Source organism: Anopheles marshallii, chromosome 2, assembly GCF_943734725.1.
Source record: "Anopheles marshallii chromosome 2, idAnoMarsDA_429_01, whole genome shotgun sequence".
In the NCBI taxonomy this organism is placed as follows: domain Eukaryota; kingdom Metazoa; phylum Arthropoda; class Insecta; order Diptera; family Culicidae; genus Anopheles; species Anopheles marshallii.
Window position 1 is genome coordinate 48,131,105 of NC_071326.1, and position 18,350 is coordinate 48,149,454.

Genomic DNA, 18,350 nt, shown 5'->3' on the forward strand with positions numbered 1-18,350 from the left:
GTTGTAACCACCTTCTTCATCGACTATGTCCCGCGATTGACTCTTCGACAAACTTCGATGCCGATGCTTATTTGTGAGTGCCCTTCGTCCCATGCTTATCCAGCGGTTTCTATCTTCACCACACGCTGTTCCCACGCCAGCAGCGCGCGACCAGTTAATAAGGTGCGAGCAAAACTTTCCCCAGATTATTGATCGGAAGTGGCTTCCAGCGGTGGGATGAATTAAGTGCTGCCTGGGGAGCGTGGTTTGGCCGACGGCATTTTCGGGCATTATTTATGAGGTGCGACTTTTGCTAGGTTGATGAGTTGATTTTGAACGTCAAGTTTTACCACAGCCTTACAATAGTCTGCTCCACGAAGCAGACGAATTTCTTTTTCGATATACTTTCTCGTTGCTTCGAAATGTTATCCTGCTTTCAGCCTCGGTTGCTTGAGGGTTGGATTGAATAGCTCAGCAATGTAGGATTAACCCTGGCCCTAATCCAGCCGGATTCCGACAAGAATTCGTTGTTTGGTTGTTTGCACTGCGGACCCGAATATTGCAGATGCTGCGAAATCTGACGGTGGTAATTTTAAACTTAGCTAACAATCTGAAAATAGAAAAACAGCGCGTTCCGATTGTTGACTTTTCCTTCTATGTGATTTTTTTTTCTTCTGTGCGACCAGGGTGATCCGGTTTTCATTATGTTTTACCCTTTTGTTGTGATGTTCAATGATTTACCTCGTTCAGGATGCCATTCGATAATTAATGCACTTCGGCCCTGCATTCGTTTCCTTCGCTCTTGTCTTTCTCTAGGCGAAGTGTAGGAGTGAGAAAATTAATTACTTTGCTTCAGTTCTAACTTTGCATCCGTTGAGAAAAGTATTGCTCGTTACGGACCAACAAATCTGGCGAGTAGCATTTTACATTTAGATAGCACTTCATAAATTGACTTCCATACTGTCATGCTAAACGATCTTCGCACACTCGGGTTGGTTGTCGCTCTGGCACTGCCACAAATCAATCTCATCCAGGGTGTCGATCTGTACATTTTCCACTCAAACCGTACTAGCAATGTAACCCGTCTATTGGTAAGCATCGGAAACAACTAAATCTACGCTCATCGTATACTCTTCGTACTCATCTGATGAGATCGACTGACTTCTAGCATCTGTTTTGTTCCGATATTTTTATCTGTTTGTTTGTTCCGTAGAGCAATTTTTCGCAGGTGTCAATTTGATCACGATGAAAAACGCCCGGATGCTTCCAATTCCATTTGCCATCGCCTAAAGGACGACGAAGGATGAAGCGCTGAAAAAAGCGTCCCAATCAACGAACGACATCGTGTAGCATTTCCGGTTACGCTGATAACATGAAACGAATGAGCCAACCCAACCCAGCAGTAACATGAATGCACTTGTGTTAGCTTTGCGGAACGAAACTGTAATTATTTCGTGATTAAACTGTCATTAACTTTACCACGTGTCCTTTTAGCAGCCGTGGCGATACGGAATGGAGAAAACCCATTTTTTATTTGTTACAGCTCCTCAGGTGGGCTAACGCTTGAGAAACCATTAGCGTAAATTCTGTGTCCATGACAGGGCGCTCGGGTATGAAACGTCAATTTGTGTGAAAAAATGAAGACCAAAACGTAGGTTAACAAGTTTCAGCAAGTAGGGTAGGAAATACGGTGGATATTTTTGCTTTCCTTTTTTTTGTGTGAAAAATTCCTCCACCACAAAAAATGCTATCTTTTCTCGGGCATATGCTGTTAAATGGGTGGTTCAGTTTTGATCACCGTCTGACCGAACTTCGCAAACAACTTGTGTGCTGTCGTAGTGTCGGGTAGAACAGATGATTGGTGCAGTTGTGTATCGACGAACAAAAACAATGGCTAAACGTGTCGTTCAATGCGCAGATTCATCGGTTTCTGTAGTCGGCAAACTTCTTGGAGCAAAGGGCCAAACATCATGATAAATTTATGAAATGAGCTTTAAAGTGTCAGATTTAAGTGAAAACGGAGGTGAGGTCCTAACGGAAAAAAGCCTGCGTGCTAAAACAGCCGAATAAAAGATCAGAAAGTGCTTCTAAACCTTCGACCATTTCAAACCAAGTAAATAAAGTCCTTTTGATTACTGAATCGTCCTGATTAGGGAAGATGTTATTGATTAATTTTCTGTGAATGGTTTAGAATTATAAACCATTACCCTTTATCTACTCGATGTATATAGGCCTTGATAGCTGTCATAATGATAACCCAACATACGCCTGAAACGATGGCACTGTGAATGAAGATTATTACCGTTTGAGATTTGAAATGTAAACAATCGCCTTCATTACCCACGTTATTTTAAATTACCAGGTAAAATATCTGTTAAATTTGTGATATCTACTCGCTGCTTAATCTTGGTTAACTATATAGAAAAAGTTGTATTAGGGTATCATTTTGGAACGCAGCATAGCGTACAAACCTTGCGTGAAGTGTAGGCCACTAGCCTCAAGGAATCGATACAGCCGAATGGATCAGATACAAAAAAAATTCAAGTTCTTAAGGTAATTTTAAAAATGTCTTGAAATTATTGGAATATTTAGATGGATAACGTTTAAATGAAGTTACTATTTATTATAGCAACTAATTATAGCAAGTAAGGCATAGAATGGATAGTTTTCGACAAATAGTCACAATAAAAGTACCAAAGAGCTGTTCACGAACCATACTTTAACGACCACTGGTTCTTGTTTATCGGTACAACAACCTCAAGAAGTCTAGCCCTGTCATTTCTTACGTTCTTTGATTTTGTTTACCCATAGCTAGATATTCTGTCCAGCGACTACTGGCTTAGTGCAGTTAACTACCGATACTAGCATGATGTAATGAAACGGGAATGTAATTCGTAGTTAGTATAAAGCCAAGAAAAGTACAATCGTGACATGTTTTTTTTTTTTTTTTCGTTAGAACGGCCTGGCCGTATCGACTTATTTTACCACGTAGCCGGATAGTCAGTCTTTGCTACGGGGGATTGGCCCGGATGGGATTTTGGTCCAGTTCGTTCGTGTGGGCGCCGTTGTGGGCGCCGCTACCATCATGCCACCGGCCCGCCCCTGAATCGTGACATGTTACTATAAGATAAATTCAGCTCAAGGATAATAAAGTCACAGCTTTTAATCAATGTGATCGTTTATAACTATTTTGCAAACTATAGGTAAGTTCAGTGGATGTATTTAAAGAACACAATATGGTATGTTTGCATAATATGTTAGTATTTCACGATACAGCAACTGTCGACATAATGTATAATCCATAAAAGATATTATAATTTGACATTAGGCAGTTTAGCTCCTATGGTATTATAAAAAAAAAACAAATCTTTAGGACACGGTTGTGTTGAAATCAAATATTTAATGAATGAATGGCACGTTTTCCACGTCAGTCTGGCCAAGTTTCTATATCGGACCAAACAATTCCAACGATATCGTTAAAAATCAATAATTCTGTGCAAGACATCCCGATACCACTATCGTTCGATAGCTATAAATCATCTCTAGCATTCAGAACCGTCAACCTACAGTGTCAAAGCCGAATGAAACATCAATCAGAACGTTATACGGTGGCTTTCGTGAGCTGAGCAGATGAAATCTTCCTAACAACATCTTTCTGAGTAACAGACGCAGCACCGAAGGCATAATTCTACTGCTGTTCGCACTAATTCGAGTGGTGTTGGCAGAAACAAACTCTCTTTGTATTGCAGTTGTCTTTCGAACGCTTCAGGCTGATAGAGACACTGCAGTTTGCAAGTTCCAGTGAATAAGATTATGCAAAGTAGAATAACCCTGTGCAAAACTAACGTGCGATTGTCTAATCGATTACGTTCGGACGCATTGAAGTGAGTTTACAAAACGGGCTGAAAACTAGTGCAAATGCGATATTACGATCAACGTTCTTTCTTACGAGCAGCTCAGCTGAAATATGAAAGTAAAACATTTCCGTTTTAACACCCTTCCATTTATTATGTTTTGGACACTTACTATGAAAAACAAAGAACCAAAGGGCAATTCAAAACAGGTGACTTTGGATATAAAACTAAGCAGTGTCTCTCTAGACGTCTGTCTGTGGATGGTGACACACGGAAACGTACGACAAGTGAGTGTCGGGAGTGGAACACGATGTGAACAATAAATTAAAAGACATATATTTTAAATACACGCAATTCCGTAAATGTAGCTTTCACCACCGCTGGGGTCGACAGTAAAGTTGTTTCTTTGGGGAACGTGCTATCAACCAGTGGTGCAGATGCTAACTCCCCAATGTGTGCGCAAAGCATTCCAGGCTTGCTGTTTCGCGTTTTAAAAGTGTCTGCGAATGAAACTGAAACCAAACTTATACGGCTATACAGAACTTGCCATGGGGTCCTGTAATAGTCTAGCACCATCGTGGCAGATTAACATCCACTTCCAGCACTCCAGGAGGATTCCTTCATTGGTGGCTAGGGCCTGCCTTGTTTTCTTCCACGCACATGTTTCTGTGTTACTCTTGACGTTTCTCTCTCACACCAAAATACCTACAAATGCTGATTTAAGGCTTGGTCTCGGCGGAAATAGATCTAGAGTGCGTGACAGGAATATTGTTCAACCGCTGGTGTCCTTTATTTGGATTATGATTTGGATTTTGGATCATATGTCGTTCTTGTGGTCTTTTTTTTCCTAATGCCATACCCGTTCCATGTTTTCGTCGGCTGCTTTAGTTTCTATGTCATTTCCTAATGACAAAAGAAATGGCCACTGACGTGTTCCTCCCCCAGTCGCTCATACGCTCCCCTTCACGGCAAATGTTTATGCGGTGGAAACGAAGGCGGGAAATGTGTGCCACGTGGACAATAAAACCAACCACCATATCGTGTTATCGCAAATCTGACAGGCAAAAGTTGGCCACAGACCATCAAACCAGACAGCGGGAAGTCACGACGCGCCTTTCGCCCAACCGACTGCCACCAGCACAAAGCTGTTGTTCTTTGTTTGCGTGTGTGTCAATCCGCGACTACCTCGCCAATGATATCAAACGGAGAGTTGCCTGTTGTTGCCAACACGGTACTGTCGAGTTTATTGTGTTTCCTATCGAGCTAAGCCGAGCTATGCTGGGGGTATGGGTTGGTTTACCTCACTGCGATACGAACACGACGAAACGTCATTTGATATTCGACGCTTCCGGAAACCTCTGGTAGCTGGTCAGTGTACGGTCTCAAGTTCCCTCATTAACCATGAACGAAAAATCATTTCGAACCATGCCCATGGGACAGGGATTGAAAGGCTGGCAGAGCGAAGCAACTTTACAATTTCGGTTCATAAATCATCAAAAAACATTTCCTTCTTACACTAAACGACTTTCGTGGCGAATGAATGGAACCGAATCTTTTTAGGAGCTGGCCGTTTTAGTGACAAAAAGGCCGTAACGGTGAATCGTGCTTTTGAGGTAAGGTGTACCCAAGCACCAGAAACCTGCCCAAAATCGCCCATTTCAGGACACAAGCGAGTGTGGTAAGCGAATCATGAACCGCGAACAGAACCATTATTCGTGAGAGTGAAAGAAAGAAAAAGATGCGAGGACGTGGGAAACTACCGTCGTTTATCATCATTATTTATATATTAAGTTCGCGAGATTCCTGCGTGCTCCCAGTGTGTCAGCGGAATGCTTTCGTTGTTCACTTTACGAAAATGCCATCGATAGACGGCAGCAAGCGGTAGGTCGGTATCGCGATGTAAGGGCATGCTAAAGAAAGCACTATGGCGCGTTTGGATGATTAGTGTGCGAGGCATACGTTGGAAAAAGAACGATCGAGAAACACGACTGTCATGGAAATTTGCTGTACGAATTTGGAACTATCGCAGATTTGTAGTAAAATTGTTGAATGGCATTCGATAAAGCAATGCAATTCTAATATGGATACCGCGTGTATTAGGATTTAGCCGGTGCCGAGCACAAGAGGTTAAAAAATACATTGCGAAGCCTTTAAACCTTCATATTTATTTACATTTGGGCGTTTATTAAGAGACAATTAAAACTGTCGAAAAGTAAGCTCTTCTCTAATATCTACAATATGTGATAAAATAACAACAGCGAAGAGCCGTCATAAGTGTAATAAATAAAATAAATAAAACGATAAATGATAATTTGGCAAGAGAATAATAATTCGACTGAAAATTTGTTTAATATTGCAATAAAACATACACACACACACACACACAAAGTAAAAATAAATAAAAATACCTTTTTTACATCGAAAAGTACCTTCACTTCTGAAGATGGCTAAATGAAAATATTGCGTTAGCTACACATTCTGGGACATTTTTGAATGGCCTACAAAGTTTCATTTCGTTTGGATATGGGTACAAACTAGGGTAATCTTGTAATGCAAACTTGTAATCAACAAGTACCTCATAAATAAATAAAATAAATAATAATTATTTCAATATGGCTTGAAACATGCTATTGGTTGCTGGCTATGAATATTTCTTTGTATTTAGATTGCCCTTAGTGTTACAACCTGCTCAACCAAATGCATACTTCTATAGATTAACCACATAGGAAAATATGAAAACAATTAAGGATGCATGCCTCAAAATTAAATTGCAGTATACTTTGAGGCCATTTACTATCATCGACATGGTTTGGTTTTGATTTTTTGTGTGCGTATGTTCGCCTGATTAATGATCCATTTCAACCGATGGTATCCATACCCATCGAAAGAATGCATTCAAATTCGCGTTTGACGTGATGCTTCCATACACCAAAACAAAACAGAAAAAAAAACATTTGGTGCAACGTCTGTCCTGTCCTGTGCAGAATCACGTGTGACGGAATCACAAAGCTTTGTTCATATTGCTTTCAGTAAAAAAGCGGCTTATCGGACCCGTACCTGTTGTTTCAATAACGACAAAGTGTGATTTTGTGCATCGTGAGAATGATCGTTCACTTTTGTGCGCACAACCATTGTACCGGTTGAACGTTCCATGATTCTGGGTAGAATCTGTAAACCCCGCGAGAATAAAAGGCCAACGGAAATATATGATCCCATTTTCCCAAGACCCAACCACTTAGGAGTACAATTTGGTGTGTAGTTGAAGCAAGTGTCACGTGTGCTACGCTGACCGGGCAAAATGCTATCGACACACATACGCACCTATCAGAAGCCTCTGGATTTTTTACTGCTAAAAGCAGGAATGCTGACGTTACAACGTTTACTGTTGCTCGATTGTCAACAATCTGTCCATGCACTGGAGGATGCGCAACTTCCTATCCTTTGGTTTGGTTTTTGGGCGAAACGATTCATAACCAAGCGTAGTTGTGTAGGTGAGAAGCTGGAAGTAAATGATCGTTTTTGCAGTCAGACGGACATCTCAATGTCGGTGCGCTTGCAACTTGCGGCTGTATTTAACGATGGTTGAAGTGAAACCATTTCCGTAACGTGATAGGAATGGGAAATTGTGGCTGCAGCTTGTGGATAGCGATTAGGTAAATGCATAGCCAACGGGCGATTAACCTGCAAGACACCTCAATAAAACATCCAACGAGACGTATGGATAAAAAATAGTAAAATAATTCTTTGACCAAAACTTTGAAAATTGTTGACACCAGAAATAGCAGGCAAGTTAATTTGACTTAAACGTCTAATTTTTGGCGTAACGACCTTCTAGGTCATGCTTGCAATTTCTGATAGTCTTTTTGATGGGATGGGATTTTGGACCGGTCCTGTTGTTTGAAGACGGGCGCCGCTACCAATACACCACCGGCCGTCCCCACACACATTCATATGATTCCGATTCACAGAATCACATATGTTAATTCATAATTCCAATAACGAAATCAAGAGGGTTGAACAAATTATTAACCACTTAGAGATGGCAATGGAAAGTATAATGCAAACAAGCCAAGGTTATTCACTTAGATGATTCAGGGCCGTCGATAGAATATAACTTAGTAAAACTCCGATTTGCAAAGCAACATTTTCGGCGGTAATATCGTACGGATGTGAAAAAAAAGGATATTCAACCATTTTTTCATACATTAGTTTTTCCTCAGCTGAGCTCTTTTTCATGCGCATAAATATTGCTCACGTACTGTTTGGAAATAGGTTTGCTAGTTACTAAACAGTACGCCGAAGTGCGGATAGAGATACAACACTTTGATGGGATAAATGAAACCAAACGAGAGCCAGAACAACGACCCACAGCAGCATATAACTAATGAAATTGGTTAAACTGTTCTAAAGTGCTCCCGAACGAAACGGAATTTGTGTTTTTCTGCAAAAAATGTGAAAATTCTATTCGTGTTTTTATTTAACTGCACCAGCTCCAGCAGAGCTACACGGCGAAAGGCAAACTGCTGCCCCATGAAGGGAAATGCATACTTGGCTAGAAAGGAGCAAAAAATTACATTAAATAAAGCTTTGGCGGGAAAAAAACTCTCCTGTACACCGCAAACGAATGCACACTGTTGGCAGCTTTAGAAAGAAATAATAAAAATCACTCGCTTTGCAATACATCTCTGCTTCCCCTGAACACACAGCTTCAAACATGATTCGTACCGTCCTACCGCTGGAAGTTCCTCATTCCGCTTTTCCTTTGTGTGATGCAAATGAATCCAAGGAAAACCAGAGCCAAATCGCAGTAAAACGAATTAATGGAGCGGAATTTGGTCGCTACGTGCCGATGCTTTGATGTATGGGCTAGTGCAGTAGAGCAGTAGTACGCAGGAACGAGCGAAATACAGTAGAAACGGACAAACAATGCTCAACAAAAAAAAACTTTTCAGCAAAACAATAGCAACGACTTGCAGCATCGAGTAAAATGGGGAATCTGTTGGACTGAAATGAAATGTCCGTTTCGCGGGAAACGATACTGCCAAAGGGATACAAAATTGTCCTACCACAAAGAACTACCACCAATAATGGTTGGAAAATGCTACATACGATAGGTGGGGCACAGGATGAAAAAGTTAATCAATTGACCCATCACCTTTCGCTTCATCGTGAAGAAGAACGTGGACCGGTGGTACGCTGATAAAAATAATCGATCTCAACTGAAACTGATAGCATTGATTATTCATGACGTTTGATTGCATTACAATTTTTGTCAGTCATTTCCGTGCTTCTCTTTGCCATGCTTGTCGTTGTCGTTTTTCAGACAGTGGTGATGGCCACAAATGAAGTGTACTGTTTTAAACCTTTCGGGCAGTCAACAGTGTAAGTAACAGTGTTTTAATTGCAGTTGCTAAAGTGTACACTATACACCTCTATCCGGTGGTGACGGTTTTCTTATTACAGTTCACTTGAAAGCAAAAGCTGAAAACAATGAAGCCGTGCGAAACACAGCAAGAGGATAATTAATCATTACGCGCTCGCTAATTATGGTGTGGTTCTCATACATTTGATTACTGCTGCAATCGTGATGAAAGTGGCCTTACTCATCCACTCGTAGTTTTGTGTTGCCATTGTGCAGGATCCGACTCGCCGAGAGTGAAGCGTACAAACAAAAAAACAATACTCTGGCACAAGAGGGGTCACGGGTGGGTAATTAGTATGATACAGACATAGCACACGATTGCGTTCAACGCTGCCCGGTTCTTACAGCACGATGCGGTGGCATGATTAAATAGAAGTTCAATTACTTTTTCCGCTTTTTTCGACATACAGTAGAAAAACTCTTCTTTTGATCGCTTTGTTCAAGTTTGTGATGAAATTCATTGGGTGATTCATGCAGTGTAACAGGTATATGAAGCAAATTATTTTGAAAACTACCTTTTAATGGAAAAGGATATCAAAATTAAGCGAATAAAATTCATTGTTTAACAAAAAGCGTTGGTGTCTGGTTTAATTAAATTTTTAGATCGTTTGCATTGTTTATCACAAAGCTATACAAGCGTGTCACAGAAAAAAACTCTTTTATAAGAATTGTTTTCCTCACTGTTTTCAGAAACAATTTAATAAAAATCAATTTGATTAGATAAATATTGAAATGTGTGATAGACCAGCTGCGATTATTCAAGAAAATGTATGCTCTCGTTTCCAACTTACATTTGATATCTTCTAACTTTTTTTTTGCTTGCAAATAAACTTTGACGACGTGGTTAGATGTGACGCGGCAGAATAATAATCAAATATTTATGCTGAATTTTGGGGGTCGGATAGTCTATTTCTAAAATAAATAACAGAATAGTTCTATTTATTTAAAGTAAGTTAAAATTTTCTCTATTCATTAAATTAACTCAAGTCTAATTTATATTTATTAATTTTATTTCGAAAGGTTTATGGGTCAAATACACCCGGGAAAAAGCGCTATTGCACTGTTCGGAGCAGCAAATGTTTCAAAACTATTGTGAGTGTTATTTTAGATTAATATTCCAATATATTTAAGCAAAAAAAACATTATCTTATTCTATCGTCTTTGTCACCATCACTATGCCTGGGTTGATCAACGCAATTGTTCCAAAGAAACAACGTAAATGAGAATGGCTTTAAACAGTAAAGCTTAAGACCATTTGCACTATTCCAAAAGAATGGACGATGAGGCTGTGCAATATGGCAAAAACGGTTCCGGAATGATGAATGATGAGCATTTGATGAGTTGCTGTATTCAACCTCAAATCAGCGGGTACATAAACCGACTAGGCTTACTGGGCTCTGTTCCACGTCCACGTCAAAGCCGTCCGCATCGAGCAAAAAAGTGAGAAGTCAGAGCATACGCTTGACTTCCGAAAAATGTCCTCGAAACAAGGTCCTTCCTGTGTGAGTGTGTGTTTTGTCCCTTTGTGAACCATCCATCACAGACCGTGCATAAATATCACCGTGCGTTTCCGTATTTCATCCAGCTCCATTAACTTACACTTGCTGGAAAAACTTCAACGCTCTGTGTTGTGTGTTGTGACACAAACCCACATACCAGCGAGGACGAGACTAAGGACAGTTGTGGGACGACCAGGATGACATAAGGGATAAATCAAAATCGAATGTAAACAGATTGGACCTCGTCCGGTATGCCGCAGTGGCAGTTTGTACCATTTTAAGATGGTTTGTCGTTAGTATTGTCAGTGCTGGAATGCTTCAAACAATTTTTTTGCGTTGTCACGATGTCGTCGAGGGCCACCAGGCGACCCCATCGATATATATTGGTAGAATTTTTGATTAAACCTTGGAACAATCATATTTAATCGCGTGAACGCTGATTGAAATAGTGTCTAACCCATTCGAATATGAAAAAGAAGTTTCATAATATTGAACTTTGTTAAGCAACTACATTTTAAAATGAGTTTATACACTTCTACAGTAATATTTTTTTGATACAGCACGTTACCTTATGAACCGTTAGTCAGTTTCTTTAAATCTTTTTCTAATTTCCATACCAATCACCACTCACTAGAGATAGAATTAATAGCAAATTTAACGGATAATTTCAGCCCATTTCATTAATCAAATCAAAGTTCTGAAAGAACAGCTCTAATTGATGTGGGCTTAACAAAACTCTTTTCGCTAAGCCATCTTCCCCGTTCCCATCGCTATCAGCGCTATTTTGCTACATTGCCTGCAATTAATCGTGGCTCTCTGGTAATTTATTGTGATTTCCAGAGGAGAAAAACGTTCAACTTTAGGCAAGGGATTTCTCTAACAATGACTGCCCTCCTTCACTCAACCCTACTAAGTGATCCTTGATGATGGGTTGCCTGATTAGAATGGGTTGCAAGTTATCACCAGGTACAAACATCAAACGACAGCTGTAATAACTCGTTGACAGAGCTGGTAATTTATGCCACGGCATTGCCTGAAGTTTCATTTGTAGCAACAAAAAAATCATTCAAATGGTATATCATACACGGCAGAGATTTTATGCGTACAGTAGATGCATGAAGGAATAAGAAGATTTAAAAACATAATTTAAAAGTTTGAACATTTCTTATACTCTCCCATGAAAGTAGCAAAATTATTTAGTTACAAAAATATTGCTAAAATAAACAAAACTTATTCAATTTCAATATCTTAATCTTAATCAATGCAATCTAGTTTCCATCTCATCTTTACTTGGTACTAAAATAATATGAATCTTAACATAATTACTCACCCAAATTTTCTACTTCACATGGTAGCACCAACGTATCGCCGACAACTGCCCGGTAGGTATGGCCTCGTGAGATAAATCGGGGCACTAGTCCATTATTTGGTACGGAGCTGGCCTTGCTGTTGCTGGTGCTCCCTATAAAGAAAGATTAAAGAGTAACTATTAGGTAAACTCGTTTTTCATGAAAGTAGAACAACAATATCTCTCAACAATTGCTAGCTGTTTAGCAACAATATTTCCTTTAATTTATATTCTTGATGTTCGATTTGCAAAAGGAAGTTACCTTTGCAGTCAGTAATACAAATGATTGATTTACGCACGAACCAATTGCAACCGTAAAAGCGACACCATATAAAAATATGCTACGAAAACACTGCACAGTAAGTAATTGCATAAAAAGTATTTCGTTTGGCCTGGGAATAATTAATAATTAATTCTTATTCGTCTCTTCCCAATTTTTCGAGGCTATCAAACCATGACCTAACACCATGGTATGAAGCCTAATTAAATCATTCCAAAGCCGGAGTTTTTCGCTCACGTACTACTTTAACGATGGTTAATTTCACATTGGCGGTTCGCACAGATTTGGCACCGGCCGAAATCGTGACCTGCCGCAAAAGCGGACCGCATGGCCAATGGCGAAAAATGTTCTCCTTCGCAGCAAATGAAATCAATTACCGATTGAGTTGCGAAACGCAGGTAGGCGATAGACCAAGTAGTCCCACGATCGATGTTGCTGTAGGCTCGGTAAAAGTTATAGATGAACACGGAACGTGAGCGAAATTGTAACGCGTGTCAATCGTTGGAAGGAAATAAAACAGCAAAGTCGACTATCAACTTATAAATCGATTTCCAAACGAACAAAAAAAACCCCACACACACATACACCCACGCGAAAAATATGTTGCTAAAGGCATCGATCGCACTAATCGAATTACGCACTTGTCAGACAGAATTTGCAACAATAAAGAGCGGACCAACGCTATTACATTTGACACATTCATTAATGCTGCCGATTACTTCCACGAGTGCGATTTAGTGGGCAGGACAATCTAGTTCGCTGTGGTTTGGAATCCTTACAGCATCGATTAGTTTGGTTGTTGTTTTTTTTCTGTCCGCAAGCTACAATCGGTCGAAGTGTATTAACTGACGTGATGAGAGGCATGTCGTGACCAGAACTTTTACGTAGAGAACAAGTGGGTGGAAAAGCAGAGATGCTCAATGTTTTCCCACAAAATGTTAATTTCGGATAAATCCATGCTAACATAGGATGCTTACGTTATGGGATTGGATTTATCAGTTTGCAAGATTCTAGAAATTAATCATCGCTAATGTGTGCATATTATGCAATGCAAATAATCGTACGAAGAATACATTTACAAGGAATTAATGTAGCTTCAATGAAATGCCCAGAATGAAATTTCTGAATCTAAAAACTTATTTAAAACATTTCCCATGCTACCTGGGTTTTGTGCGGTTGAATAACATGATAATTATTCCCTCGGGTTGAGGTTTTTCATGCCATTTCCACCACATTTCCGCACACACGCACACTCGCACAACTCACACACCTGGGATAGAACTTTTAGTCCTCTGCAATATGGTCGTACCGCGCTTTATGTCTATAATTAATATTGCATTTTTTTTTTCATTCAAAAGCAACTCCCTTTGGTTGCTATTCTGCCGGAGCTGGCAATATGCCGACAGGCCGTGTCACAAACCGCACGAAGTTTTTTTCTCACACAATTTTTTCCTCGCACCATTCGATGTAACTGTAATTGTTCACAAGGGAACAATGGCGTAGATGACTGTGTGGACACGGAACCATAATCACGGGGTAACGTGGGGCAGTGAGAAGAGAACGGAATGTAAATTTCTGTTAACTCTGTTCTTTTGGTTCTTGCTTTTGCTCATCCGCAACCCTGCTTTCTTGGTGCAAGATACACTGTAGCTGATGCATTCGAGTGGAGGTCTAATAATTTAGTTCAATGAAACTGTTTTAATCATTATGCTCTTTAATGATGTTCAGTTTACCGTCACACATTTTTCCTCGGACTGACAATTGTTCTGTTAGTTTTTCAGGTGGTGAATGGCTAACGTTCGAAATATGAAAAATTCCTCATTCTGTTTTTGGATAAATTTTATAGTATTTCCAGCAAGGAAGTTTAATATTCCAAGAAAATACGAATATGGTTAAACTTACTGGTACAGATATGAACCCGTACCAACTAGTGAGCTCCCACGCGACAGTTGGGTAGACCAACACAACCGAATTGTTCAGTTGGCCAATTGAAACCGCAATAGTAGACTATAAATCTAGAACATAACCGAAAAAGCACACGAATCAGACAAGAAGATTTTACAAAAAAAAGATCCGAATTATTTTCTATTACTTTGCAATGACAACCCAACCCAATGACAACCCCCAATGCTACATGCCCAACAACAGGCATGCGACTCAACTGTTGAAGTGCCAATAAAACACTGTGGATTGACTGTATGTATTTGTGCCGTTTATGAGCTGAAACCGTAAGTAAAATCACATTTAAAAATTATGAACTTTGTGATTAGTGGTTCGTGTTGTTGTGCTACTATCAATTTTCCAGCGACAGATTGATCCCAGCTTTTCCGAGCAATTTTGGTTGAATGTTATTTTTCATAATCGAGAAAAAGACTACTTGATAAAGTTGGTAAATAAAATCAGGACCTCAATACACCTGTACCTGTACCTATCGTTCAGCTTAAAAATCAGTTGTTATCCACAGTTAACTTATTTAAGCGGGTAAATGCTTCGGTAACGATGAGTTCGTTGTTTAGTAAACGAAAAAAAAAAAATCGATGTTAATGCTAGTTTATATTTGCAGAATATGTCTTCATTACACTACCACCTTCGTTTCTATCCCAGTGTCAGAGCTTCCGCTCGAAAGCAACGATGCATGCTTGGATTAATAAAGCTTGCCGTCGGGATTGAGCCTTCAGTGAAAGCAGCACACTGTCGTGCATTTTTCACGCACCAGCCTCATGTAAAGACGATGGGAAGAAAAATGAGTCCCCACAGTTCACTGTACAAAAGCACATAATCACAATTCAAATAACGACGACGCGCGCACAAAACTGAGCATAAAGAAAAAGTCCCTGAATGAGAAGCAATGGAAAATAAAATAGCTCTGCATACGACATTTCGGAGGGTTTATGATATTTTCGCTCCTGCTTTAGATTTTCTTTTTTGTGTTACTTTTTGCGAGTTTGAGAAATATCTCGAGAAAATGAATCCACACCATGGGGCAGGGGGAAATGGTGCAAAAGTTTATTTTAGCGCTTACGACTTCTTTTTCTCTTGCACACACTTTCTCGTTGGTGCTAATTCCTTTCTCGCAGCCGAAAAACAATGATCGCATGGATTGTAAGCCGATGCCCCGATGCAGATGAACGTTCGTCGGTTGCGGCTTCGGGAATGCTTACTCTCGAGCCTGGTTCCGGGCAATGGCAAACGGAGCACTGCTTTCAAACACCTTTACCAACGCCATTGCGATGGTGCACGATGGGAATGATGATGATGAAGTATCGTTGGGTTTTGGCGTTGGGAGAGACAAGAACAGTGGTTCGTACCGGTCCACGCCAGGGTCGCCGGAGAATGGAAAGTTTAATCACCATGTAATGTTTCGATAATATGGTTTACCGTTGGAAAGAAGTGGCTTAATGAGATTTTCTGATTGTCTTTTGCAGCGAATGTTAGTGCCGCTCTTGTGCTGAGATCGTGAGAAAGTTGCAGATTGTTTAATGGCAAAGAAAACGTTTTGAAACCGGGTGGTCACAGAGCACGGTGCGGATTGTGCTAGATTTGCACTTCATTCGGAAAGCGTTGGAAAGTTCCATTGGGAAGGTTAATTCAACCACGGATAATAGAACGCACGCCCGCAAGAGTAACGTGTTTAAATCAAATTTACTTCCACTACAAAGATAGAACAATACAGCAACAGTAGTGGATGGAAAATTATATTACATCAAACTATTTCGAACATTGTCAAACGATTGTGCTTGCTGCCATTTCAAACACCGGAGCGAACAAAGCATCTGACTAATAAATACATTTACATCCTTTGTTTTACATTGCCGTTTATTCTTCCATGACGAGCTTTGTGGTCACATGTCCCGAATAAAATCCCGTCGCGGTTCGAACACTTTAACAATCGATCAAACCAGCAGGCAGTACGACTCTTCTGCGCAATAGTTGATAGGTGAGCACATCGTAAAACAGGTGCTAAACGACAAAGGTGGAAAACGTCAAATGGAAGCTCCCCCTGCGTTATACTTTCGCGTCGTTTTACCTCTCGTCGGGCAGCTTGCTACCTACCGGAAGCACGGATACGCATTTCGTACGCGCCAGGATAGCCACCGACCCACGCTGGACCCGGGTTCGTGATTATTTTAATAACATGTTGTAGATAATTAAAATTTATGGGAAAATGAGACGGTACCGTAGGCGATACGGGCACAATTTTCCCCGCTAGCACAGTTTGCATGATCGGTGCTTAACTTTACCAACCATTCCATCGATGATGATGATTTATCACGGAACGCCAAGTGTTGGTAGCACTATTAACCAATACACTGCATAAAATTGGGAACGATGCATTGCCAGTATTTCAAACAGTATGTTGTTCAGTGAAGGAAAACATCGATGAAACTTGTTGAATGTAATGAATGACTTTATTAAGTAAAAGCTTTATCCGACACTGGATAGGGTTTTCTGGAATCGCATTTGTGGGTTGGTTTGGCAGTACTGTCGAGAGACGGATATGGCCAATCGTACATTGAAAATGCTTAGATGTGGATGTAGTTGTAGATAAAGCCAAAAATACAGCACCTAAACGGTGCCCGTGAAGTTCAACAGAAATTAACACAAAAGGCTGTAAAGTTTATAAAGAAATTTTATTGAGGAGTGGATGTATTTTTTCCTGGTATTTGAGTAAAGGTAGGATTCAGGAAAATTTTTGTCCAACTCAATAATCTATTTAGTTGCTTTTGGCATTCCAAATTATTCGCAAAAAGTTCACGATGCTTTGATGCAACATGAAGTTCCATAAAAGCAACAGATGATTCCTCCATATTGTTATTATTCTGCATCAGACCACACTTTTCAATTTTTCAATATGATACACCATTAAATTCTTTCGTAGGCGCTGGTTTTCTATGGTAAATTTGCCAATCGACATTGGATGGTTTCGAACGGAAACCTCCACTCCACTTTGATGTTCTTCGATCACAATCCAAACCGGTTCGTTGATCGTGATGCGATAGCTGTACAGAAGAGCACTCTAGTGCAGTTCAAGGCCTAAACAAGGAGAAGGCTACATGTATGCAGAATGAGGTTTATTCATTTCATTCTGTAAAGCCTGGCACTATATTCAGTTGTCATGAACCTGATGACTGAGAGCATTCGAGAACAAATGAAAGAATCGTGTGGACGGATGCAACGTGACGTATGAAGGACACGAACACGTTCTATGTTTAAGGTTAGGTTGGTTTTTTTTTCGAGAGTAGTATCATGGGAACGTGCAGTAACGCCACAATCGGTACGACCGTTCACTGACTGATGTACAGCTAGGATACGTTATAGCAGTAGCAAAAGCACAGTTCCACGATCCCAAGCTTCATCCATACCGGAGAGTGAAGTTGGCCCAGATTGATGATACTTTTCCGGCATGACCAAATTCTTCGACGTGCAGCATACGACGATTCATTCCCAAATCTTTCCTATGCTTTTCAAAACCACTCTGTCCCTGTTTGACGTGTGTCTAGTTCCGTAACGATGACAACGTACAGTGAGTTGCCACATGGGCACGGTTTGTACCGGCATAAGGAACGGAAGGAATCACCTACGAAAGGGTATGGTTGATGGTGATGAAAAATTGAAATTGAATTTCTCATTTGCAAGTGTATCAATCATGAATTGGATCGTTTTTCCGACCGGCGCTTTTCGATCTTTGTGGAAACAGGTCGGCTAGCATCGTCTCGGATGCAGCTTAAATTACACTTGCTTTTTGGTTTTAGTGAGGTTTGATTGGACGTTGGATGGTCTTTGAGCCTGGTACACAGAATGTAATTTGGATGTTGACAAAATGTATGCTACGGTGGTTTATTTCAATTGAAAACTGATCCACCGAAGTTCAATCAAATAATAACACCAATTAACAGTCGAGAGCAGCTTAGCCCCACGAGAGAGTGTCGCTTTTATTTGGTAAAATGAAAATCAAAAGCTTTTTGAA

The 18,350-nt window shown here is 40.2% G+C and overlaps 1 protein-coding gene across 1 annotated transcript in view; it reads right to left on the minus strand.

Moving 5' to 3' along the window:
- Positions 1–18,350, minus strand: part of LOC128718065 (hemicentin-1) — an 89,275-nt gene that overhangs the window by 46,689 nt on the left and 24,236 nt on the right. The window contains exon 2 of the mRNA XM_053811738.1: positions 12,085–12,216. Within this exon, the coding sequence (XP_053667713.1) occupies positions 12,085–12,216 (132 nt within the window). The remainder of the gene's footprint in view (positions 1–12,084; positions 12,217–18,350) is intronic.